This window comes from Saccopteryx bilineata, chromosome 6, assembly GCF_036850765.1.
Source record: "Saccopteryx bilineata isolate mSacBil1 chromosome 6, mSacBil1_pri_phased_curated, whole genome shotgun sequence".
Taxonomy (NCBI): Eukaryota; Metazoa; Chordata; class Mammalia; order Chiroptera; family Emballonuridae; genus Saccopteryx; species Saccopteryx bilineata.
Window position 1 is genome coordinate 202,852,795 of NC_089495.1, and position 26,448 is coordinate 202,879,242.

The 26,448-nt window shown below is 48.5% G+C and overlaps 2 protein-coding genes across 15 annotated transcripts in view; one reads left to right on the forward strand and one right to left on the reverse strand.

Moving 5' to 3' along the window:
* NCOA6 (nuclear receptor coactivator 6) overlaps positions 1-10,618 on the forward strand; it is an 82,303-nt gene extending 71,685 nt beyond the window's left edge. For 11 of the 13 annotated variants that reach the window (XM_066234588.1, XM_066234587.1, XM_066234594.1 and 8 more), the window contains one exon: positions 5,777-10,618. In XM_066234588.1, the coding sequence (XP_066090685.1) occupies positions 5,777-6,216 (440 nt within the window). In that variant the 3' untranslated portion in view covers positions 6,217-10,618. The other 2 variants (XM_066234600.1, XM_066234598.1) reach the window with 2 other exon arrangements.
* TP53INP2 (tumor protein p53 inducible nuclear protein 2) lies at positions 7,685-17,049 on the reverse strand. Of its 2 annotated transcripts, none has more exons than XM_066234602.1 (5): positions 16,955-17,049; positions 16,292-16,482; positions 12,322-12,496; positions 11,607-11,775; positions 7,685-11,041 (listed from the first exon to the last, which is right to left on the reverse strand). In XM_066234602.1, exons 3-5 carry the CDS (start codon positions 12,443-12,445, stop codon positions 10,786-10,788), a joined length of 549 nt encoding a protein of 182 aa, XP_066090699.1. In that variant the 5' UTR covers positions 12,446-12,496; positions 16,292-16,482; positions 16,955-17,049; the 3' UTR covers positions 7,685-10,785. The 2 variants fall into 2 exon arrangements, with proteins under 2 accessions (XP_066090699.1, XP_066090698.1); XM_066234601.1 differs by having other exon boundaries at positions 11,607-11,901; positions 16,955-17,048.
* Positions 17,050-26,448: the final 9,399 nt, after the last annotated feature.

Here is a 26,448-nt window from a genome sequence, read left to right on the forward strand (position 1 = left end):
AATTTTGTGTTATATTTTCTTTTTTTTTTTAATTAAATTTAATTGATGTTTTATCCATTACGCCACACAGGTCAGGCATTGTGTTATATTTTCAACTAGAGAAAAGGATCAGTAGTTAAAAACATGAAGTTCAATGAATAAGTTAGAAACCAGAGAAAATAGGCTAATATGAGGGAAGTTTGTAGCAACCTGTAATCAGCTGTGGGTGTTCCTGGTATGGGGAGGCTAAGATGCCTCTGACAGCAAAGGGGGGTGAGGGCCCTACCCTACCCACAGCCAGCCAGTTGAGAAGCAAGCATGAAAAACATGGAGTGTATGCCTTCGCTGGTTAGTGCAGTTAGAGTGTCATCCGGAAACAACACGCTTCTCTGGTCGGGGCGCATGCGGGAAGCAACCAGTGAATGCGCAAATAAGGAGAATAGCAAATGAATGTTCCTCTCCCCCCATCCCTCTCTCCTTTCTTCTGTCTCTCTACAAGCAATCAATTAATAAAAAACCAAACACAGAATATGGAGATATACTTAAAACAGAAGTGTTGTTATTGTAGAATGCAAATGAGCAGACATAATTAGATACATCTTACCGGAGCAAACCCTGAACAATAACTGCCTGAAACTGCACTCTTATGACATCATTTAGAAACCAGCCGTGCAATTGTGGAAGAAAATTTTCAGAATTTTTTTTTGCAATTAAATAGAAATCTTGGCTAGAAATAGTATAGTAAAAAGCACAATGAAGTGAGCCAAGTCAAGGCCAATTTCTAAAATGCCTCAGAGGTGAAGCCAACCTACTAGAAGATTTAATAGAACCTTTTAGATTTGGCCAGATTTGATTAAAGTCAAAATGAGGCAGCCAGGCTGAAAAAATGCCCTCATCAAATTACAAATTTAACTGGACAACCACCTGAAAGACTGCTACTGACCCAGTTTTTTACCATTATAGTTGGTTCTAAAACATGAGTATATAAATGATGTAACTCCACTATTAGTTTTTTGAACTATTTGTATATCTACCTTTACATTAATTTGTAAGATCCTTGATGGTTTAAAAAAACTGAGAATTTTTGCCTGACCTGTGGTGGCGCATTGGATAAAGCGTCGACCTGGAATGCTGAGGTCTCCGGTTCAAAACCCTGGGCTTGCCTGGTCAAGGCACATATGGGAGTTGATGCTTCCTGCTCCTCCCTTCTCTCTCTCTCTCTCTCTCTCTCTCTCTCTCTCTCTCTCTCCTGTCTAAAATGAATAAATAAAGTCTTTAAAAAAAAAAACTGAGAATTTTTAAACAATATATGTGTTGGTTTTTTGTCAATACAATATCGTGGGGGCTTGGGACTGCAGGTAAGCTTGGCAGCCTTTAGGAAAAGGCTGATGCACGCCCTGAAATGTACCAGCAGTCACCTAGAATGCCTTACCATATAGAGTTTGCCTCTAGTTCTCTTACTGTGTTCAGTGAAGTAGTAAAAGTGGTAACATTTGGGGGAAGTATAGAATTGAATCACAAAACAAAAACCTCATCTTTTCAGGAAGATTTATAAAGACATTAATAGTGAGTTTGGCCTGACCAGGCGGTGGTACAGTGGATGGAGCATCAGACTGGAATGCAGAGGACCCAGGTCTGAGACCCTGAGGTCACCAGCTTGAGTGTGGGCTCATCTGGTTTGAGCAAGGCTCACCAGCTTGGACCCAAGATCACTGGCTCAGCTGGAGCCCCACGGTCAAGGCACATATGAGAAAGCAGTCAGTGAACAACTAAGGTGCTGCAACGAAGAATTGATGCTTCTCATCTCTCACCCTTCCTGTCTGTCTGTCCGTCCCTATCTGTCCCTCTCTCTGTCTCTGACACACACACACACTCACAAAGTGAGTTTGTTCTATCACCCAGATTGGCTAGATTTATCCAGGGAGGGTTATAAAAGACTGCACAATCAGGTTGCTATGTTATTTTTCCTCATGGAAGTATAAAGGTGTACCCTGCCCCACCACTCCCATCCACTACCCTCCTACGAAAAAGATGAGTTTTTGTAGTTTCTAGCACAGATCATGTGTTTACTCATGGCCCCACTCATTGATTCATCCTCAGAAGTGAGGCAGCCTGCCAGATCCTGGAACAGTAACAGATGGAAGGGGGGGGGAAGCCTAGGGTTGTTTATCCCCCCCCAACTCTTCGCCTCTCTTCCAGCCACATATGTGTATGTCAGATACACCACTTGATCCTTCATATCCAAACAAAGGAGAAGCTTCCAAAGTTGGCCTAATTAATCGACATTTTTCTAAGGATAAACAGTCAAGACAAAACTCTTTATTTTTACTGCAAATGACACATTTGCTACAGGGAAAATCAAGGCTGAGTATTAGAAGTAAAAGTTGATTATGAGGAGTTTTGGTTGTGGGAGACTTAATTTACATGCAATTAAAATGAACCCCATTATCAACATCCTGTCAGATTAACTGTTTTCTGATTAGCAAAAGACTAATGAGAAATCAGACAGATTCTACCCAATGACACAAGCAACATGACCTACTAGCAAGAAAATAATTTCAAAATGTGACATGTTGACATTTCCAACAGCAGAAACCCCAAAACATTGCATAGGTCACTTCTGAGTAAGTCATGGAAGCCTCACTTCTTAGCAATTATTATAGCTAACAGAACAGCAGAATTTTTGCTTTTTTTTTTTTTAATTTTTATTTTATTTTATTTATTCATTTTAGAGAGGAGAGAGAGAGAGGAGAGAGAGAGAGGAGAGAGAGAGAGGAGAGAGAGAGAGAGAAGGGGGGAGGAGCTGGAAGCATCAACTCCCATATGTGCCTTGACCAGGCAAGCCCAGGGTTTCGAACCGGCAACCTCAGCATTTCCAGGTCGACGCTTTATCCACTGTGCCACCACAGGTCAGGCAGAATTTTTGCTTTTTGCACCTACCTTTTGTGTCTGGATTTTCAAAATACTTTGATACAAGAGAAGAAAATCACTTAGAACACTGAATCTAACCTACGGCATCAGAAAATTCAGCCTTGTTCCCTGAAGTGGATAAATCTGACTTATTTTACACTTAATGTGTTAGATAGGATTTTTTTCTCCTGTATAGGAAGTAATTTTTAAAATACTGTTTTCATATTAAAACCAAAGTATCGGCCCTGGCCGGTTGGCTCAGCGGTAGAGCGTCGGCCTAGCATGCGGAGGACCTGGGTTCGATTCCCGGCCAGGGCACACAGGAGAAGTGCCCATTTGCTTCTCCACCCCTCCGCCGCGCTTTCCTCTCTGTCTCTCTCTTCCCCTCCCGCAGCTAAGGCTCCATTGGAGCAAAGATGGCCCGGGCGCTGGGGATGGCTCTGTGGCCTCTGCCTCAGGCGCTAGAGTGGCTCTGGTCGCAACATGGCGACGCCCCGGAGGGGCAGAGCATCGCCTCCTGGTGGGCAGAGCATCACCCCCTGGTGGGCGTGCCGGGTGGATCCCGGTCGGGCGCATGCGGGAGTCTGCCTGACTGTCTCTCCGTTTCCAGCTTCAGAAAAATGAAAAAATAAAAAAAATAAAAAATAAATAAAATAAAATAAAATAAAACCAAAGTATCTACTATGGAACAGCATGAAGAATGAGGGTAAATTTTTAAGATCAATATAAGATTTTAAACATTTACATTTGGAGAGCAAACTATTCATTGTACTCTGCTGTAAGAAACTTGTGTGGAAAGTATTTTAGAGACATGGTTTAAATATGAGATGATTGGATTAATTCAAGGCGCTATAATATAAAAGGAATTAAAACACACTCATTCCCCTTTATGTCATTGTTACCCCACGTGTAAATGGCTCAGTTCCTGCACCTCTAACAGGACTCTCGGGCTCACCTGGACTCAGAGCAGGCTCTGGCTTGCTCTGAATTGCTCTCATGCATGTATGTATCCACAGCCATGATATACTTGGGTAGGCCACAGTAGACACTTGTTGACCAAGAGTCATGGTCATGTTATTTAGAAACTTATATAGACTATAACATGGCAAAAAGAGTTCCCTATTGCAAAACAATCACTTGGTTCCAGAGGGATCCAAAGGCTAGTTTTTGCACTCCGGCTTTATTTACTCACTTGCTTGTAGCATTGCTCATTGATTTCTCATCAAAAGCATGGTCAGGCCTGACCTGTGGTGGTGCAGTGGATAAAGCGTCGACCTGGAAATGCTGAGGTCGCTGGTTCGAAACCCTGGGCTTGCCTGGTCAAGGCACATATGGGAGTTGATGCTTCCAGCTCCTCCCCCCCCCTCTGTCTCTCTCTCTCTCCTCTCTCTCTCCCTCTTTGTCTCTCTCTTTCCCTCTCTCTGTCCTCTCTAAAAATGAATAAATAAAATAAAATAAAATAATTTAAAAAAAAAAGAAAAAAAAAAGCATGGTCAGTCTCTCCATCATGTCCTTCCATGATGAAAACTGGTGATGAGGTGTGTGGCCTTCATTGCCTAGCTAAAGCAGCTGTCCCCATCCCGCCACTTTTTCCAACCAAGCAAGTGTGCTTCATCTGCCACTGCCTGTATCACATTTCCCCAATTGCCAGGCCCTTGCACACAAGCCCTGAGACCCTCTGCACACGAGAGCCCCTCCCGAGGCCCTTAGACTGACTCAGACCCAGTAGTGCTCCACTTAGGTCAGCTCGTGTTCTCGCGGACTGCCTAAAGACGTGGCTGTGAAGAGTGACCTCGGCTGAACATGTCCTCCCTCTCCTCCCACAGACATGACCAGTGCGGTGCAATCCAAGCGAAGAAAATCCAAGTAAACAAGCTGGACAGCGACTTGATACTTGTAAAATGTGTGTGAATTTTACAAAAAGCAATTTTGAGCTGTGACTTTTTAAAATCCATTTCTGTACAGCTAGTCATTTTAATAATGTGGCCCTTTCCTAGTCCCTGCAGACTGTTTTGTAAAGTGCAATGAGGAAAGCAGAGTTGTTGAACCCTTTTGGTGTTGATGAAGTTCAAGGTTTCTAAAATGTTGCCATGTATTGAGGAGCTAATGCGATTATGTTATTAGTTTTCACATTTCCTAAGCAGCCTAGAGTACAGGGTGAGCATTTTTAGATCTTCTAATGATGTATTGTGCTGTGGAAGTACCGTGTGAATAGCAGTAGTGGGGGCAAAAGAAATCTTCTTTGAAAATGTTGTAAATAATTTTATTATATAGTGTTTTGGATGTATTTGTTGTAGAAATGGACCAGTGAATAAAAAGAATCTAAGGATTTGTACAATGTGAAATACTGAATGTGTTAAATAAATGTCATTGTCTTAGAACATAAATATATGTTATTGGCAGGGGATTATTGGGTAAGCAAGCTCTTTCCTTTGGGTCATAAAGGAACAGGAACAGCCTTCTTTGTGAATTAGAATCCCATCTTGTCCTGACTGCACATGAGATGCACCTGGCAAGTTGAGGAAAATGCATATTCTTGCTCACTCAACTCACCCATGGCCTTGAAGAAACTAGCCCTTTGCAACACTATACTGGGCGCTTTGCATGTTGGTCACATTTCTTTTCATTGCAAATACCAATTTAGAGAGGATCAAAGGCCACCCAGGATTTTCTAGGGACAGGAAGTCATCAGCAACCCAGACACCACTTTTTCCCCCCTTATATTGGGTTGGGGAATAAGTTCGTAGCGTTTTTATATTTTCTTTATTTTACAACGATTTGTTTGCTGTTTGGCAAAGGGTAAGTATTCATTCGATAAAACTCTTTCTGCTCTACAAAACTATGTTAATTGTATTTTTGAGTTATTTAATTTTTTATTATTTTTGAGGCTTAGAAATGGAATACCCAGGAGGCAAAAATCAACATTTTCGACACCTGCTCTTCTTTGCTTTTCATCGAGGTCAAAAAGCTACCGAAGCAGCCCGGGACATTTGCAACGTGTATGGAGAAGGTGTCATAGGCGAGTCTACAGCACGGAAATGGTTTGCAAAGTTCAAAAATGGCGACTTTGACGTCGATGACATGTCCCGCAGCGGAAGGCCTTCTGAATTCGATGAAGAACGTCTCAAATCACTTTTGAAGGAGAACGGTCGCCAAACCAGTCGTGAATTGGCAGAAAAAATGAACTGCGATCATAAAACAATTCTCAATCACCTTCATTCAATGGGATTTACCGAAAAATTGGGAGCCTGGGTGCCTCACGAGCTCAACGAAAAAAACAAAGAAAGTCGCCTTCAAATTGCTTCTCAGCATCTCGCCCGCCATTGAGCAACACGCGGTCATAAACAGCGCTTTTTGTACCGAATCGTCACGGGAGATGAGAAATTGTGCCTATACATCAATATGAAGCAAAGAAAGGAGTGGGTGGCTCCAGGAGATACGCCAAAGCTGAGAGTCAAGCCGGACCTTCATCCAAAGAAGATCATGATATGTGTTTGGTGGGACTGGGAGGGCATGGTGCACTGGGAAATGCTCAAAAAGAATGCCACGGTCAACAAGGAGCTCTACATTGCCCAGCTACACCACGTGAATGAGGCTATTCGACTGAAAAGACCTGATCGACATGGTCCTTCACGACAACGCCAGGCCCCATGTTGCACAAGTCATCAAAGCCGCACTCCAAGAGCTCGAATGGGAGGTCCTTCAGCATCCGCCGTATTCTCCGGTGCAATTCTCCGGACCTTGCACCCACCGATTACCATCTTTTCCGCTCCCTTTCAAACCATATGAAGGGCATTACCTTCGATAACAAAGAGGTCCTTAAAAACTGGCTCAACAACTTCTTTGACACCAGACCAGGCGATTTTTGGCGGAACGGCATCAACAAATTGGTCGAGAGGTGGGAAGAGGTTGTAAACAGCAATGGCGAATATATAATTGATTAACTTATTGATATAATTATTTTTTGTTTAAATAAAAGTCTTCGGTAAAAACGCTACGAACTTATTCCCCAACCCAATACAACTGCTTCTCTGGGCGAACGATGGATTGCTCCAAAACAACTGTTTATACCTCCATTCAAGAGATAAGCCCAGCCTGACCAGCAAAATTCTTTGTAACAGTGTCAAGAATCGAGCCCAGTTTAGGTCAGCTCTCCACCTTCAGTCCAGTTCTGTGGTTCCATGGGCAGTTCCCAAGTAAAAGCAGTCAGTATGTGCTATACAGTTCAAAGCTGTGCACTGTATTCCACTCTGTGGCTACCCTGTAACTCATCTGCCTCAGGCTTAGGAGTGATTGTCAACATGGCCAGGTTTTTCCCTTTCTGACTTCATTTCCTACCTAAAAATCTGTAGTCTTCAAACCAGCTGCTTCTGCTCCCATCCTACCCTGCTACCTTCAAGGAACTAGATGTGTGGGGCCCTGTCCTTGTCTTGGCCTGAGTCTCAGCCTTCTGCTGTGTCTCCTTACAGCCAGACATATATTCCTTCCTTCCCCTGCAATTTCTCCTTACCTGTGCCATAATCCAATGCCTGAGACCAAAAAGATGAGTTAGAGATTCTGTCATGCTCTTATTCTCATCTCTCTTTCAACCGTCTTATTATAAGGATCTTCTAAACGTAGTTAGTTATGAGTCAGATCCCACACTCTTTTCCCAGCAAGCTTATCTACCTTCTTCCTTCCCTTCTGACACACAACCACCACCAAACCCAGCCAGGTAATAATACCCTTTGCCAATACTGTGCTTGAGTTTGCAAAGTGCTTCTCTACTTTAGCACTATTCAGGCAGAAAGCATAGTGTGCTTTAAATAGATTTTTATTTGCTTTTCTTGATATTTTTTTCTCCCATAGAGTAATAACATTACAGTCTAACAATCAGAATCCTGTTACACACGTTCACAGGCATGCCACATGACTGTGTTGAGGTGGTTGTGTCCTTGAGTCTGTTGACATGTCACAACATGGCCAGCCAGCCTCCTCATTTCAGCCAGCCTCAACACAAAACACCCAAGAGGGATGCACTCAACGTGGTTCCATTTGGAACTAGGTGGCAGGGCAAGTGGGAAGATACAAGGGATTATAGTGTGTCTGCATTCAGTCCCCTCGCATAAAGCCACGTGGATCTGAGGAGGCATCCAAGAGCTCTGGTGGGGTCCTTATTGCACCTAAGATATTATGAGTCAGAGCAAATTGATCAGGGACAGGCAGGCGCTGGGGAGCAGGCATACTTCAAAACAGCAGCAAACTGCATTCATACACACGTGACACCCTGCTGGGGCCAGACTGGCAAAGGCTGGAAAGTGACGCCCAGCTTGAAGAGAGCACTCAGACATATTGGGGGATTACTGTAAGTTGCCCTTTGATGTAATTGGGACTCACTCTAGAAACGGGTCCCTCTGACATACTCAGTTTTGGCAAAGTGCTGGTAGTATTGACATTAATACTCACAAACTGGAACCAACTTCTCCAGGGTCTCTGAAAACATCAGTCAAGACACTCTCTACCCGCTTCCTGTCTAAGGTTGCATAGGACTTTGTGAATTCTGGTTCCCTCCTATATTCAAGTTCTGTGGTTTAAAAAAAAAAGTCCTGAAGCATGCTCAAGGTGAAAGGCACATACACAGTCAATACAGTATGATGAGGTCTGATGCTTCAGGAGTCAGACAGACTAGCAGGAGACTGAGTAGTGTAGTGTTGATTCTTAGAAATCTATACACAATTAAAATATTGCCACACTCAAATGCTACAGAATCTATAAGAAAGTACAAAAATCTATGAGCCTTGCAACCAGCCAGGTGATGAGATCAGAGGGTTCTAGAACTACAGGAGCTCCAGAAATAATGGGTAAGGGAGGGGCCTTTTGAAATTTGAACCTAATGCCCTATTATGCACTCTTCCCCCACCAGAAGGATCATGGGCACTGTCCAGGACTGGGCCGGGCCTACACCCCAGCTGGCAGCAAAGGAGTAGGCAAGAAGAGTTGGAGGGAGTATCAGCTCTTAGAAGTGCTGAGGACCCTAAGCTGGCTGAGAAGTGACCAAGGGGTGGCTGGACGAGAAAAGATCATCATGAGATCATAACTGAAGGAGAGCCTTGGGGAGAGGAGCACGGTGCCAGCTACTGGGGCCGTAGTGAACCAGCATGGAGAGTTTGATCTGTTCTAGTGTAGGCTGGGCTTATTCCCTTGGGTAGGAGACCCCAAAAAGGCTTCCTCTGTCCCCATCCCAGCATCCAAGGGGCTATCCCGTCTATTACCCACAGATCCCGTATGAGGCTTGGGGGGCTACAGGGTGAGGCAGGGCAGCTGCCTTTGCCTTCACAGGAATACAGAGTTATCTCCCAGCCTCTGCTTGACTGTGAGGCCTGGAGACCTGGAACTGGGGTGAGGAGGAAGACTGGTGTTAGTATGTAACAGGAAATCTTCAAAGTTTCAAAGAAGAAAGAGCACGACTAGAAAAGGACGGTTAGAGAAAAGGGGAGACAACTCTGGGCATCCCAAGAGGCTGTTGCTGGTGTCTGAACCCAAAATTCAGTCCCACCATGAGGAGAGGAAAGCGGGCTGCCCCCGCTCCCCGGAGGGATTCAGGTTCCTCCTCCAGGTGCTTACTAGAGGAGAAGGGGAGGGGAACAGCAGGGCACCCGTTTCTCCCCAGCAGCCTGGAAAGGAAGAGAACAGTCAGGGAGAAAATGAGAGTCCCCCTGAAGGCCCTGAACCTGGATGGGGACTGTTTGGGGCTTGGGACAGTGAAGCCCCTGGCCTCCTACCCAGGAGTGTTTGTTAGCCATCCTGGGCAGAGTGTGCAATACAAAACCAGAGGCAAGATGACGGCTGGCCGAGTTGTCAGTGCCTGGACGGCTTGGCTTCACCCACAATGTCCTCCCTGCATTGTTCCTCTGCATTCTTACTCTGGGGTGTGCCCTCTTCCCACCTAGAAGCCCTCTGGCCTGCACCTCTCCTTAAGCTAGTTTCTAGCACCTTGGGGTGACATGTTGGGGGTAGGGTGGCAAGGTACTAACTAAGCCTTTCAGACTCAGGGTGCCTGCAGAGGGGGTAGATTTCAGGAAGGAATTTGGGAGCTGAAATTATAAAAAAAGAAGTAGGGGCAGACTCCGGGCTCCGGCCTGTGAGCAGGGTTTGGCCTCTCTGAGCAAGCACACTTACCAGCTCCCATGATGCCCTGCTTCCTACAGCTTCTCCACCTGTCTATCCTGTCCACATTTCCAATAGGCTGTCTCTTTCGCTCCATTCCCTCTACTTTCTCCCTCTAATTCACATCTCACAGTCCTCTGCCACATACTTGACCTTTCCAGGCCTAAGCAACTACAAGGAGCCCAGCCCCCAGGGGAGAGGCAAGGCTGAGACTGAACACAGAAGCCTTTAGTCTCAGTCCTCCTCCCCACCCCAGCTATCTGGGAAGAAATTGCTGGGAATGAATAATAAGAGAGCAGGAGCGAGTGTAGCGCCAAACGTGAGATAGGGCGAGGCTTGTAAAGTGGGAGTTGAAGGTGAGGAAAGGGCCAGATCTGGGACTGGAAAAGGAGACTCAGAGAAGGAGGAGGAGGGGGCCAGAGGTAGCGGATAGGAGGGCAAGGATGAAGGAGCAAGTCGGGGCTGAGACGGGGACTGGGACCAGAGAAGAAAGGGGGAAGTGTTGGGTCGGGGAGCCGGAAGGAAAGAGGTGCAGGAAAGGAGGCGGTTCAGAGGCGGATGAGAGAATCAGAGATGGGGAAATCGAGGGGATTGAAAAAGGGGCTATCACCCCACCTCACACACTCAAGGAGGGAGGTTGTGGTATCCAGCCCCGGGTGGGCTGCGGGCGCCCCTCCAGCAACACACTGGCTGCGGTGGCGGGGCCCCGATAGGGGTCGGCAAGGGATTTGTGTTTCGGTCAGCGGACGCTCAATAGTTGAACTGGCGCTGGCACGGCTGGTAGATGAAGCTGCCCTGGTGCTTGGACCGGCGCGGACGGTTGTCGCGGGCACGGTTCTGTCGTTGCATCACCTTGGCGCTCAGCGCCTGGCGCTCCGCCCGCTGCCGGGCCCGCTGCAGCCGCCGCACCTGGCCGGCCTTCTCCAGCAGTGCAGCCCGCGCCGGCAGAGGAGGAGCGGCTGCGTGGTGCACAGCCCGGGGCTCGCGGCGGACTGGCGCCAGCTCCCTGCGGGGACAGAGCAGGGCTCGGTCAGGGCCGGATCAGTGCGGAGCGAAGGAGAGAACTGACACTTCCCACGGTGTCCCCACACCACACCCTTGGCCTGGCGCAGTGCTGTCTCTGCTCACAAGGGGGCGCCCAACGCCCTTCCTCCAAGCCAAGCGGCATAAACCTCGTCGGTTTTAGTCTGTGATAGGTAAAAACCGGACCCCAGGGAAGACTTTGCAACCTCTAATTCGGCCCCTTCCTTTCTTACAAACCTCCAGAAGCCGCACCCCTCTGACGCTCTGGCCTTGCCCCTCTACCCTCTACTCCTAACACTCCTAACGCCAGGCGCTAAGCCGGCTTCTCCGCATCTCGAAGCCCTGCCCCTTTACCTTTGGGCTGGCTCCGGCCTCACCCCCCCCCCCCATAGGCTGGATGGACCCTTCGCCTCTAAAGGCCCCGCCCCTCCGAGCGGGGGTGGGGGGCGGGCACCAGGGCTCTCTCCCCAGCCTCCAAGCCCGGACCCTGGACCCTGGCCTCCAAGACAGCTTCTCTAGGACTCCACTCTCCGCCCCAGCCCGCTCACCCATCGCTAAGGTCGCCATCAGGCAGGTCCGCATCGGGGTGCGGGGAAGGGGGCCCAGGCTCCAGCACTATGGTGCTGCCGGTGACGTAAACGGACATGCTGGGGTGCTCGATGAGGAGGTCCTCCAGGGGACTGCTCTGGAGGCGGGTGGGCCCGAGTTCGGGCCCCTCTGCAGTAAAACAGGCGGGAGGGGTAACAAACCAGCTCTCGTCCATCAAGGAGGGCGCAGGCGGAGGGCGCCCAGCCGGGGCGGGGACGGGGGCGGCCCCTGGACTGGGAGGGGCCGCGTAGCTGTCTACGAAGCGCAGGAGGGGGGCCATGCGGGGTGGGGGCGCAGCGGGAAGGGACACACACACACACACACACAGACGGACACACACACCGGACACAGCGGGGCGGAGAGAGAAAGGGCATCGTTAGTCAGACCCACAGCCCCGCCTGTCGTACCCACAGGGCACCCACGGGCCTGGGGTCTGGATCTCCTACCCTAGGGCTCGTGAGATGTGGGACCCATTTGCGCAGCCATAAGGCGTTCCGGGCTTGTATGGGATAGGGCCCTATTACCCCACTTCCAGTGTTCTGCCTCAGCCCTGGTTTGCCTAGTAGGCTGGGGGAACTCCCCGGGCCCCTTGAAGCTCCCTTCCCCGCCGCTGCTTAGCCACCTGACCTTCACAGGCCCAGGAGTCAGAGTCTTGGCACCCGCCCTAGGCCTCACCCGGCAGGTCAATGATGAGCCAGCCATCCATTTCTTCCTTCTCACTGATGAAGGCTCGGGGGCAGTCGAGGTCCTCGGGGGGCGGGGGGGTGCTGAAGAAGAGGCTGGTGAAGCGCTGGAACATGGTGGAGGAGTGAAGCGGCCTCAGGGGGGCGCCCTATAGCAGTGCAAAAACCTGAGAGGCATAGAGAGGAGTCAGAGCCACCACTGACTGGAGCCTACCCCCCCCCCCCCCCCCCCCCCCGTCCTGGCTGGAGATACCACCCCCCCCCCAGCCCCGTGCCAGATCAGAGTACTACAGCGAGGTGTGGGGAATATTTGCGGCGTGTGTGCTTTCCGGTAGGCCAGCCTGCTCTCAGACTTTTCTATTTTCTGTGTGACCTTCGGAAGTTACTTAACTTGTCTGCACTTTAGGTGTCTCATCTGTCAAATGGCAATGAAAACAGTACCCGCCTCTGGGCCCTTGTAAGAATTAAATAAGCTAATAATAGTATCTTCCTCTAGGCTCTAATAAGAATTAAAGGAGCCAAACACAAAGAGTTTAGAACAGTACCTGGGCAGGGTCAGCATTCCATAAATTAATCAACTAGTTATTATTAATATGATTCCATGCTCTAGGGACACGGAAAGAGTAGCATATATGACCAGACTCTGTCCTGGAAGGGCTCCAGAGGACTGGACATCCAAGCTGGACCTCGAAGGGTAAATAGGAGTTCTCCAAACAAGGAAGAAATTGCTCAATGTTGTGATTAATTATCATCATCATAATATTGCTCACGTTCCTGTGCCAGGTACTATACTAAACACTTTATTTATATTACTTCGTATAATTCTCACACAACAATCTAGGAAGTGGGTATAATTATTATCCCTCTTTTACAGGTGAAGAAACTGAAGCTCAGAGAAGTAGAGTAACTTGCCCAAAGTTTCGCAGTTTGTAAAACAAAGTGGTAGGATTTTAATCCATGCAGTCAGAGACAGCATCCATAATCACTATATTCAATTACTTTTGCTGGGTGTCTGGATTAGGCATTTTTTAACTTGGTAGCCAAGGGCCATGGTCCATGTGTATTTTTCTGGGAAGAAGAATCTTGGTTTTCAAGATGATTTCTCAAACAATACTACTTGAGCCCAGAGATTGAGAACCACTGCTAGAGCCTGTGTGGCTTAAAAAGTGCTGGCTAGCAAAAATTCCACAGAGCCGCTACCTTGTGATTGCACAGGCCTCAGTCCTGTCTGTGAAATGAGCTTGGAAGATCCTATTCCCACAGGCCCTCCCCTTACCCCCCATTCCCAAGCTCCTGCTCAAGGGCAGCACCCCTGGCTAGGAGGAAGATCAGGTTACTGAGCCCCAGGGAGACAACAGGTCAGTGGGAGGTGATGGTGGAGGGAGGGAGCTATCATGCCCCAGGAACCCTTACGGGTCAGCACAGAGGGTTAGACCAGGACTTAAGGCCTCAATCAGCCCTTCCCTGCATGAAGATGAGGAAGGAGACACCAAGGCAGTGGCTACAGATCTGCTCCTCTCCCCTCCTTGATCTAACTCAGACCTGGGTTCAGGGCCCCCTGGATGTCCCTAAAGCTTGACCCTCCACATCGGTCCCTGAAGATGGTCAATAGTTTTGTAACTGAGCCACTTGTCACCTTCCTTAAGGATGTTTCCACACTTCCTATAGAACTCCCTGGAGACATGTCCACATTTCGATTCCCTGAAGGCATTCTACTCATACCATTAACACACCTGCTTGTGGCTACCCCTCCCATCTCCTGGGAATGTTTTTACACTTGCCAAAGAAGCCCCTAAACTCAATACCCTCAGAGTAGTTCCACATTTGCAGACCCACAGTGGGTCCAGAAGGAAATGCTCCCTGGGTGCTGGCTTCCCTAGTGGGAGATCTATGGGGATATGAAAGGTTGGGGCAATCCCAACTAGGATCTGCCCAGTACAAGCCACATATCCCAACCCATCTGCAGCCACAGGGAGGAGTTAGTGACTCAGTTACCAAAAATCCAGAAAGTTTGGCCCTTCCAGAAGGAAGGGAAAATTGGGCCTTGATGAAGAACCCCTTCTTTCCAAAGACCTCCTACTTCATTGAGAAGATAAAGAAGTTAAGAGCTGTCTCAGGGACTATCATATTCACCCAGTCCATTTCACAACCTGAGGATCAGAGGACATAAGTCTATCTAAAGACAGACAGCTAAATGGTAGCTGGGCAGGTCACTGAGCATCCAGTCCAGAGTGTACATAGAAAAATCTCAGCAAGTAATCCCCCAAAATATTCATTATGCAGGGGAGATAGGGAAGTCAGACAGGAGTCAGACCTTGATCAAGTAAGTCACTAATCCCCTCAAACCCCTCTGCCCAGCTATAAAAGGGCCTGTGGTTTCAGACACCAAGATTCATCGTGCATTTACTAGAGCACCCACTGTATGGGCCTCCTCAAATTATAGACAGACTGAAGTAACAGACTAGGGGTGGGGGCAGAGCTGCCTGCCAGAGGTCACACAGCAAGTCAGTGACAGAGCCAAGAGTAGCAGCAGCACCAGCCAGCCAGTGCCCGCCCCTCGCATGACCACTGGGGAGTCTCCCGGATTTTCTTTCCCAGCTCTGCCAGCTTCCTGGTTCTCACATTCCCAGCCCTGCTCCAAGGAGAACCATTCCCTTTAATAACTGCAGCAGCTGTGCCCAGAATAGCACTTGTGAGCCCTAAGCCCATCCTTGAGCAAAGCCCATCCAGCTTCTAGGCCCATCCACTTAGAAAGTCAGCAGCTCTCTTCTACCCTTTCTCCCCGTCCCTCTGGGTGAGCTGAGAGAGGCAGTGCAAACCTGCTAATCACCAGCACTGGCCAGGTTAGGTCCTTCTATCTAACAACTCTGGGGGCTGGGGAGGTGACAAAAGAACCAAATTCTCACCCCTACCCCACCCCAACATCAGCCCTGGAGACACTGTGATGCAGCCCATGAGTCACCCTGCTGTGGTCAAAACAGCTGAGAGACAGCAATTTTATTGGGCCCTGGGGCTCCAAGGTTCAGAGTGTGAGTGAGGGTCAGGGCCGTAAAACGGGACCCAATCTCCAAAGAACTGGGAAAAGATTCAGAAGTGCGGAGACCTAGGAGCCCTATCAAATTTGGATGATACTGAAAAAAAAAATTTAGATGATACTGGCCACAGTGACAGGAGGATATATAACTTACTTGTATTAGGTCCCTACTAGGCATGCACCCATGGCTAATGCATCTGTTGCTTATTCAGTATGACTTGAATTGGTTGCATGACCACGAGTAAGCCCTTTTGTGGGCCTCAGTTTCCCCTTCCATGAAATGGGATATAAGACCCTTAGCTTGGGGGCTGGGAATGAAGTCAGATAAGGCACTGCACACGCGTCAAGGATTAGGAGGATGTTATTATGTTAGTCCCCGGGAGCGGGGGTGGGGAGGAGAGCCTGGAGCCACAGGGAGGGGATTCCACCACCATCTGGCGTTTACCCAACGACCTGGAGCTGGAGTTTTAGGCCTCCCTTCACTCCTGAAGACGCCTCCACCCACCCCCACCCCCGCCTAACCTAGACCCAGCGGCACTGTCCAAACCCCTCTGAAGTCGCAAGGAGAAAGTAGAGGATCAGAAGCCTGACCCCAGCCCCTGGATTAGCCCAGAAACTGCCAAGGCCCCTCCGGTTCCCGCTGCCTTTCAGCGTCCCTCACCCACGGGCCAAGCCCCAACTCAGAGCCCACCGGGTCAAGGGAGGACACGCGACCCGAACCGGGGGGGGGGGGGGGGCGGGGGGGGCGGTGCCGGCCTTGGTGACGTCTCAATGTCAAATGCAAATAGAGAGACGTCATGGTTTACCGGACATGCTGCAGCCAATCGGGAGGCGGGAATGAGGCCCCGGCGGCCGCCAGCGAAGACAGACAAAGACCCAGAAGCTGGGGGTGTGGGGAGCCCCCAGGCGAAAGCTGGTCGGGACTCACCTGGGTACCCCGGCGGCGCGGCGGGCCGGGTGGCGCTGAGGTAGTTGTGCGGCTGAACGGCCAGGGGTAGGCGGCTGATCAGAGGCCCGGCTGCATCGCGGAGGCTGGTCAGAGAGGCGGCGGGGCTACGCGTCGGGCGCTGGCAGCTGCTGCGCTCGCCCGCGGGCTTTGAGTGTGTGCAGCGGCCGCTGCTAGACTCGCAGCACAAATTGGAACGTTCAAACAGCTGATTGTGACGTCACAAAGGGGCCCGCCCGCCTCGAGTCACAGGCGGGCGGGGCGGTGACCAATCCCAGGCTGCGGATCCCCTGTCCCCGCCTCCTCCACGGTCCGCTGGCGAGTGGCTCGGGCTTGGGAGGCCAACTCTGAGCCGCCTTGCGCCCCCCGGAGAAACAATTGCTAGCAGCTTGGATCCCCTGCCCCAGGGTGATCCCCGGACCTCTTAGTGAGAAGGGTCCAACTCCGTTCTGCCGGATTCCTGTCTTCCTACACTCCCTCCTCATAACCCAGCGCCCTCACCGCTCCCTGTGCCCCCAGATCGTTTTCCCTGCATCCTGTATCCACGTCCCTCCATCTGTACTCAACTCCACACCACGTCCATGCACCGCCCTCCTCCCGACCACTTGTCTGCCTGCTCGCCCTCCCTTTTCCGTCTCTCCTCACCTCGACACATTCTCTGCTTTCCTCTCCACTTTTTCCTCAGCTGGGTAGGTTTGAGAGGTGGGGGTCTTCCCCTTTTCCTGATTCCGGGGCTGCACCTGGGAGTGTAGAGGCGTTGATTTGCTGACGGGAAATGCTACCGATTAGGTCTTTGAGGTGAATTGCTCTGGGCTGAATAAACATTGACCTAGAGGCTGTTCTGTACTGGAAGTTTACACACCTTATTTAATCTGTTGCTACCGGGGCTGAACAGAAAAGTGACAGGACAAGGATTGATTATTAGTCCCAATTTACACGCAGGGAAAGTGAGGCTCACAAATCTTACTGATATATGTGGATTCATATTCAATAATTCATTTAATATTTATTGAGGACCTACTGTTGCCACTGCCAGGCCATTAGCTGACGTTTACTGAAAAGTTACTGAGTGCCAGGCTCTGAGCTATATTATTGTATTTTTTCCTTTTTGTGCTCTAGCATTTGATTTCCACAACAACCCCCAAAGATTGAGGAAACAGACTCAGCCCAAGTGGCTTCCCAAAGTCACAAAGTTCATGTAAATAGCAGAGCCAGGATTTGAACCCATAGTCTCTGAACTTGACTCCTTCCACTTTCTAATATGCACCAGATTGTCTAAATCCCAGAGTGCTTCAACCTCCTCCAGACCTGGGCCTAGTCCTGACTGCCCCAAATTTGCTGTGTGGCCTCGGCAAGAAGCCAAGAGTAACCTCTCTAGGCTTCAGTTTCCTTATCTGTAAGCTTAATATGTTCTTTCAACCTTTCCACCCTCAGCATTCTGCCAAATCTATGCTCTAGGCCCCCAAGGTCTCCCAATGGCCTGGGAAATGCTTGGGGAAGGACCACAGATACACAACCTCAGGATCTCCAGGGCCAGAGTTCTGGGCTCTCCCTCAGGAAAACAGGGCTGGCGGGGGTGGGTCTGAGAGCTGCCCATCTGTCCCAACAGGAGGCCCGGGGTGAGCTAGCTAGAGCTTCATCTTCTGGTGAGAAAATCCTGTCCTCGCCTAGTCTGAAACCCCAGAGGGACACCTCAGCCCAGCAACTAGGAGAAGGAGCCAGGAAATAATACCCAGAGGTTTCCAGGGGGAGGAGAGAGAGCAGTGTTTTGGCCCCTGGAGTGGTATTCCCAAAGTGTCCTCATTCTGTGCACGCCCTGCCTGCCACATCTACTTCCTGTTAACCTCACGCTCTCTCTCTCAACCTCCTAGCCGACTGAAACTAAATAATCCCGAGCATGCCTTTCCTGTCACACCACTTGCCTCTTCTAAAACCTCCTGTGACTCCCAAAGTACCACACTTTTTTTTTTCTAAATTTTTTTGTTTTTAGATTTTATTTATTCATTTTAGAGAGAAGGTACACAGGGAGAGAGAGAGAGAGAGAGAGAGAGAGAGAGAGAGAGGCAGAGAGAGAGAGAGAAGGGGGAGGAGCAGAAAGCATCAACTCCCACATGTGCCTTGACCAGGCAAGCCAGGGGTTTCGAACCAGCGACCTCAGCATTCCAGGTCGATGCTCTACCCACTACGCCACCACAAGTCAGGCCAGTACCACACTTTTTAACGCAGTGTTTGGGTCCTTTCATGATCCAGCTCGTTCTTTCCAGCCTCCCCCACCCCACCCCTTCTTCTCCTACCTGCACCTTGTGCCAAAGTCAAACTCCTCCTTGTCTCTTCGGCACTCTCCACAACCACACTTTCGCTCACGCTCTTCCCCCTGCCTGGAATGCCCTCTCAGGCCTTTTGGAATTCAGATCTATCCTGTCTTCAAGATTCTTCTCACCCCTTCTTCCTCTAGGTAGCCTTCTCTGTCCCCACCAGGTGTCCAGAGCTACCTTGATGGGTATTTATTTGTTCTCTAAACAGTAAGTGATGATGATTAAGTGTGTGTGTGTGCCCAAGTGGATAGTTGGCATCTCAAGGGCAAAATCTCTGTCCATGTTCTCCCTCTACCCGGCCTGTGCTGGATCTGGCAGAGTAGACTCTAAAGCTCAACACGGTGGCTTGGCACAGAAGTCTATACTTGGCTTTCCTAGGCCAGGAAGTATGCTACTGGGGACAGGGTTCTGGTTCCCCAGGCCCAGGAAAGGGGTTTCCTGGCATATACTCTGATACCCTGAACGATAGTGACCTGCTCCCAACCTTAGCTTAACCTCCTGTACAGGCTGCTAGGGCAGACCCCAGTCAACAGTTCCTCTGCAGAGTCAAAGGTACCCATGAAAGTAGGGGGCTGGAGCCCAGCAGAGTCCCCTCCTGAAACTCCTGGGACCCAGCTCTCTCCACTACAGAGATTTGTCATCAGGGCTGGAGAAAACCTCAGACCTCAATTCATCCAAGCTCCTTACTTTATAGGTGGAGAAACTGAGGCACACTAAGATATAGATCAAAATACTTGCTTAGAATTACAGAGCAGCAGGCACATATACTGACACTGGCTCCAGGGAGTGGGCTTAATATTCTGGGTCCCTCCCCTAGGCCTGGGGTTATAAAACCAGGCAGTAAGCACCCTTCTGGGGCTAATCTGGAGGCTCATTTCTGATCAGATGTAAGGTGCCAGGTGTATATACACCCTGTGTATATACATACATGGATAGATATGTGTGTCTATGCATACATACACTTGAAAGCCTCCATATACAACATACACACATGTCCATTCAATCCCTGCCCAGATGTAAGCACTTTTCCAATTTTTTTTTTTAACAGAGACAGAGAGTCAGAGAGAGGGATAAATGGGGACAGACAGACAGGAACGGAGAGAGATGAGAAGCATCAATCAGCAGTTTTTCATTGCGACACCTTAGTTGTTCACTGATTGCTTTCTCATATGTGCCTTGACCGTGGGGCTACAGCAGACCGAGTAACCCCTTGCTTGAGCCAGCGACCTTGGGTCCAAGCTGGTGAGCTTTTTGCTCAAACCAGTTGAGCCCGTGCTCAAGCTGGCAACCTCGGGGTCTCGAACCTTCCGCATCCCAGTCCGACACTCTATCCACTGCGCCACCGCCTAGTCAGGCAAGCGCTTCCCCAATTTTATGGACCCCAGAATTAGAGGTCAAGAAGCCAGCCTTTTATTCCTGTTTGGGCCTTGCCCTGGCCCTCACCAAATCCTGATAGCTCCCTGATGGCCTGAGGCCCCCCCCACTTCAAAAGGCAGATATGTGTCAGCCTGGGGGTGTCCTTCACAGGACCTTGCATGTACTCAAAGGTACCAGCCTGCTGCAGAACTGGTTCACCACTCCTCTTTTCTCACTCCTCCCTCTAGTTAGAGGACAAGGTGGAGATGAAGCCCAGTGAGTGGCTTGGACTATGAGTCAAAACCAGGAAGGTCCTATCACTCTAGCGCTAGAGCCCTCATCTTACACACCCCCTAAATTTACAGAGTTAACACTAATGTTGACACTATTGGGATTTCTATATACTGGGTACTTATTCTAAGCCCTTACCTGTGTTGATAACTCATGTAATGTTCACAACAATCCCATAATATATGTAATATTATTCTTCCCATTTTACTGATGAAGAAACGGAAACAGAGAAGGGAAGAAATTGAATTGGTTAAGCCACTAAAGTAGACGTACTCCCAAATTCCCCCAACAGATAAGCCTATATTTTAACAAGGGACCATATATACCCTGAACTCCTACTCAAAGGCTTTGGTGTTAGCCCTGGCCAGTTAGCTCAGTTGGTTAGAACATTGTCTCAAAATCACAAGGTTGCTGGTGTGATCCCCAGTCAGGGCACATATGGGAGGCATCCAATGAATGCACAACTAAGTGGAACAACAAATGAATACTTCTCTCTCTCTCTCTCTCTCTCTCTCTCTGTCTCTCTAAAATCAGTTTTTAAAAAAATCCTATTTGTAGCCCCAGTCAGATAGCTGGGTCCGTTGGAGCGTTGTCCCAGAGCGCAGAGGTTGCTGGTTCGATTCCCCAGTCAGGGCACATACAGGAACAGCTCAATGTTACTGTCTCTCTCCCTGTCTCTCTCTCTCTCACACACATACACAAAAAAAGCCTGTTTGTTTAAAAAAATTAAATTAAAAAAGCTTTGTTGTTCAACCCAGAGATATCTGAATTGAGGCTAACTCTGTGTAACTCTGTGAGTGTGAATATACCCCATGAAAAACTGGAGTCTCGTTGGTAGTAAATCCAGATTTCAATCATTGTTCTGTCAATTCTGGGCTCACTGCCTGGCCCTGGCCCTGTCCCTGTCCCTGGGCAAGTCTCCTTCTTGTCTGAGCCTCAGTTTCCCATCTGCAAAATGGCTGGCCCCAAGCATCTGCATTTGTTTGCGTGAACTGTGCTTAATGTCCCTGGTGATGAGGAGGTGATGGTCAGGATTCATTTCAGGAAGAGGAGGCAGGTGGCTGGAAGCCAAATGCTAGTTTAGTTTTAGTACGTCTGCTCATGGTGTAAGGGTGGGGTGGTGACTTTGGTTTTCCATGGGTGTGCTTGTGAGTGTGGACAAGGACCTGCGTAAGCTGCTCTGGGGTGACTACCCTGCACGAATTCCCACACTAAGGACTTTTAAAGGGAAATGGTTGCATCTCTCCAGCTCTGAGGCTGGGGAAGAGAGAATGGACAGCGGGGTTCCCTCCACAGCATGGTGCCCAGCGACTCTCCTAGGAGCAGATGGGTCCCCGGAAGCTCAGAGCGCTGCCCTTCCCTGCTCACAGACTTTCCTTGCCTCCCTCCCACCTCCAGATGCAACCCACACTGCTGGCTGGCCAGGCATCCTGTCATGGTACCTGGTACACAGGAAACAGTAAGTACTAATGGGAGGTGCAAATGAAGCTGCCCTCGCCCACACTGTTTAGCCTGTCAACACATAAACACACACACACACCTTGTGCAACTGAGCACACTGCAAACCACCACCAGCCTTCCTGCTTCTAGGATTTTGCTCTCGTAGTTTCCTCCTCCTTCAGAACCCTGTCCACTCACACACCTCATCTCCCTGTGTCTAGGCCAGCGGTTCTCAACCTGTGGGTCGCGACCCCGGCGGGGGTCGAACGACCAAAACACAGGGGTCGCCTAAAGCCGCCGGGGTCGTGACCCACAGGTTGAGAACCGCTGGTCTAGGCCCTTTCTGTTCTTCAGGACTAATCAGCAGCTTTTGTCTATCGAGCATTTACTATGTGCCTGTAACTCTCCAGGAAGGACACTGTTGTTATCCCCATTTTACAGATGAGGAAAGTAGGGGCTCAGACTGCTGAGGCCCAAGATCACTGAGCTGATAAGTGTCAGTGCATGCTTCTGTATATTCAGCTGTGTATAGAAATGTTGTCTGTGCATATGTGTACAATAATAACTAGCCTAAAAGTTCTAAAGCCTATATATGAAAAATAGTATTTTTGCCTAACACTCCCATGGTAGCCTTGAAGAAGCCACTGCCATGCTGTGGAGGTGGCTACACAGCAAGGAACCAAGAGGGGTCACTAGAAGTCGAGAGTGGTCTCATCTAACAGCAAGAAAATGGGGATCTCAGTAACATGGCCACAAGAAAATGAGTTCTGCCAACAACCGAGGAAGCCTGGAAGTCAAACTTTCCCTAGCTGACTTTCCAGATGAGGACACAGCTGGCCAACATCTTGATTTCAGCCTCATGGGTCCCTGAGCAGAGAACCCAGATAAGCTGAGCCTGGACTTGTGACTTATGGAACTGTGAACTAATAAATGGGTAGTCTTTTTTTTTTTTTATTTTTTTACAGAGGCAGAGATAGACAGGGACAGACAGACAGGAACGGAGAGAGATGAGAAGCATCAATCATCAGTTTCTCATTGCGCGTTGCGACTTCTTAGTTGTTCATTGATTGCGTTCTCACATGTGCCTTGACCGCGGGCCTTCAGCAGACCGAGTAACCCCTTGCTGGAGCCAGCGACCTTGGGTCCAAGCTGGTGAGCTCTTTGCTCAAGCCAGATGAGCCCGCGCTCAAGCTGGCAACCTCGGGGTCTCGAACCTGGGTCCTTCCGCATCCCAGTCCGACGCTCCATCCACTGCGCCACCGCCTGGTCAGGCGGGTAGTCTTTTTTATTAAAAGAATTTTAATATTCCACCTGACCAGGTGGTGGCATAGTGAATAGAGCATTGGTCTGGGATGCAGAGGAGCCAGGTTCAAAACCCCAAGGTCGCCAGCTTGTGTGTGGGCTCATCTGGCTTGAACACTGACTCACCAGCTTGAGCATGGGGTTGCTGGCTTGAGCATGGGATCATAGATATGCCCCCATGGTTGCTGGCTTGAGCCCAGAGGTTGCTGGCTTGAAGCCCAAGGTCGCTGGCTTGAGCCTAGAGGTTGCTGGCTTGAAGCCCAAGGTCGCTGGCTTGAGCCTAGAGGTTGCTGGCTTGAGCAAGAGATCACTGGCTCAGGTGCAGCCCCCTCTTCTCAGTCAAGGCACATATGAGAAAGCAATCAGTGAACAACTAAGATGCTGCAACAAAGAATTGATGCTTCTCATCTCTCTCCCTTCCTGTCTGTCTGTCCTATCTGTCTCTCTGTCTCTCTTGCTATAAAGAAATTTTAAAATATTCAATTTTTCAATTACAGTTGACATACAATGTTATATTAGTTTCAGGTATACAACACAGTGATTAGACATTTATATACCTTATGAAGTGATCACGCCAATTCAATGGGTCTTGTCTTGAGCCCCTACATTTGCGGAGGTTTATGACACAATAGAAAACTGCAGCACATGTGTTGGAAAAGTTTTTTGCATGAAAATTAAGAGGCAACTTGAGTTACTAATTTTACTGCAAATATTTTTGTGAAGCTCATAAAAATAGTGTTGTAATTGGGAAAAATTATTTTTTCTGTCTTGTTTCTTTTGCCAAAGTCATATTATTGAAATTAAGTAATTTGAATATGTGGGATGTAACTCCAAGATATCTATTAGCCAAATAGCACTTCTTCCAGGAAGGTCTCCAAGATCTCTCTGAGAGGAATTAACCTCTCCCTCCTCAGAGCTTCCCAAACTACACTGTCTGCCTGTCTGAGCACTGCATGCTCTTAGTTCACCTCACACTCAGGAATGCCTAGTTACTTTCTGGGAGACAGATACTTTTTCTGTACTTGAGAATCTCATTCAGTGTAAACAGAAACGTAATTAGAGACATTATAATACAGGGAGATAAAAGCTAGAACAGTGGGTAGGCAAAGGTGCTAGAGGAATAAAAAATGGGGGGGGGAATTCAAGGAAGGCTTCCTGGAAGAGAGATCATCTGAAGGAGACTTTGAACGATGAATAAAAGCTTGCCTTGGGAAAAATGTATTGAATGGCCTGGAATATGATTTCAAATCAGGAGCCCTGCATTCTTGTCTTGGCTCTGCTTCTGACTTGCTGTTTGACCTTGGGTGACTCTCTCTGTCCCTCTATGGGCCTCTGTTGCTCGTCTGAGCCAGGGTGTCCTTGGGGAAAGCAGGTCCAAAGGGCATGACGTGAATACTTCTTTCAGAAGAAAGAGAGTCAGCCTCACTCCTTTGCCTGAGTGTGGTTGTCTTCTATCTACCTGAAGTCTATTTTTAAAAATTAAAATGTATTTTTTTTAATTTTTTTTTAATTTTTATTTATTCATTTTAGAGAGGAGAGAAAGAGGGGGAGAGAGAGAGAGAGGAAAGAGAGACAGGGGGGAGGAGCTGGAAGCATCAACTCCCATATGTGCCTTGACCAGGCAAGCCCAGGGTTTCGAACCGGCAACCTCGGCATTTCCAGGTCGACGGTTTATCCACTGCGCCACCACAGGTCAGGCTTAAAATGTATTTTAAATGATCCAACCATGTACATAAATATTGTATCAAATCCAAGAAACCTTTATAATTTCTAAAATAATATAAACAGAAAATTCAAACAGTCAAAATAAAGTCAAGGTCACCCCTGAGACCTTCCACCACTGTCCCTAATTTGGAACGCACCCTTCTTTCCTTTTTGTACACAACCTAGGTTTAGAATTATGCTTTAAATTTTTTTATTTACTTAATTACAGGTACATAGTTCAAAATTCCAAAGGTTCCATATGAAATAACAGTGAAAAGCAGGTGTCTCTCTTTCCCCCGTTCCCAACCATTCGGTCTCCTCCCTGATAGAGGCAACTGCCAACTCTAGTTTCCTATGATTCTTTCCAGAAATATTCTGTGCATTGAAAATCCAATGCATGTATACATATATATATATATATTTGCACGTATATAGACACACTGTTCTGCCCCTAATTCCCCCCTCCCCCACTTTTCAGCATATATTGCAGACCTTTCCTTATCAGTCTGGAGAAAAGCCTCACTCTCTTTCACACCTGCATTGTATTCCACTGTGTGTGTACGGACAATATTTACCAGTCTCCTAATGAAGAAAGGTTCTTTACAATATTTTATTACTACAGACCATGCTGCAAGTGATATTTTTATGCAAGATTTTGCATATTTATTTGTAATATGAATGTCTATTAGTGGGGATCAGTCAGTCAGGTTCTCTAAAAAGTTTAAGTAGCAATGCAAAAGATGACAGGTACCACCAAATAGCTTCTAGAATGTAACAATTTTTACTGCTTGTAGGCTTGTTTGTTTGTTCCTGCATAAATATATTAAATTATATACTCTGTCCTACAGACTTACATTTTTCTCTCAACAACATGACTTGGAGTTCTACCTATGTCAGTACATGAAGATCTACCTCATAACAAAAATGTCTTGCCCTGGCCGGTTAGCTCAGCAGTAGAGCATTGGCCTGGTGTGTGGAAGTCCCGGGTTCGATTCACGGCCAGGGCACACAGGAGAAGCACCCATCTGCTTCTCCACCCTTCCCCCTCTCCTTCCTCTCTATCTCTTTTTTCCCCTCCCACAGTCAAGGCTCCATTGGAACAAAGTTGGTCCAGGCACTGAGGATGGCTCCATGGCCTTCGCCTCAGGTGTTGAGGATGGATCTGGTCGCAACAGAGCAACGCCCCAGATGGGCATCCCCCCCACCCCGCTTCTCACTACGGAAAAATAAAGTCTTACAGTTTCCCATTGTATGCTGTACATAGCATATTTAGTTGATCACTTATTCATAGGTCATTGACTGGTTTTCAATTTTTTTGCTATCACAACAATGCTCTAATGCCTATTTGTGTATGAATACAATAGATTCAGAGAAGTGAATTGCAAGATGATAAGTCTACATATATTAAATTTATATAGATGCTGTTGAATTGCTCTCCCAAAGTATTGTGCCAGTATCGACTTTTACTAGTGGCGCTTCAGGTTTACATTTAGAACTGGCCCACATGCTTCCTCTTGAATCAAAGCCCAAAGCCCCAGTTATGACTGGGATCATCCAGACCCTGAGACCCCCACCTCTGCAGAATCTGAGTGGACAAGCTGAGTGTTGGGAAGAATGAATACAGACAAGGGGCAGAGTATCTCCCATTAGCTAGGTGGTCGCTCAGGTAACACCACCCTTTCCAAAGGAAAGGCTACTTTGGGAGAAAGTGAGCTCCCCGTCTCTTGGGGT

Bases quoted from the DNA above. Each gene is read 5' to 3' on its own strand.
- TP53INP2 (XM_066234601.1), bottom strand. From the start codon at position 12,445: ATGTTCCAGCGCTTCACCAGCCTCTTCTTCAGCACCCCCCCGCCCCCC. The intron at 11,902-12,321 runs GTGAGGCCTAGG...TGCGCTTCGTAG, and splicing joins GCTCATCATTGACCTGCCGG to ACAGCTACGCGGCCCCTCCC. The intron at 11,042-11,606 runs GTGAGCGGGCTG...CTGTCCCCGCAG, and splicing joins GATGGCGACCTTAGCGATGG to GGAGCTGGCGCCAGTCCGCC.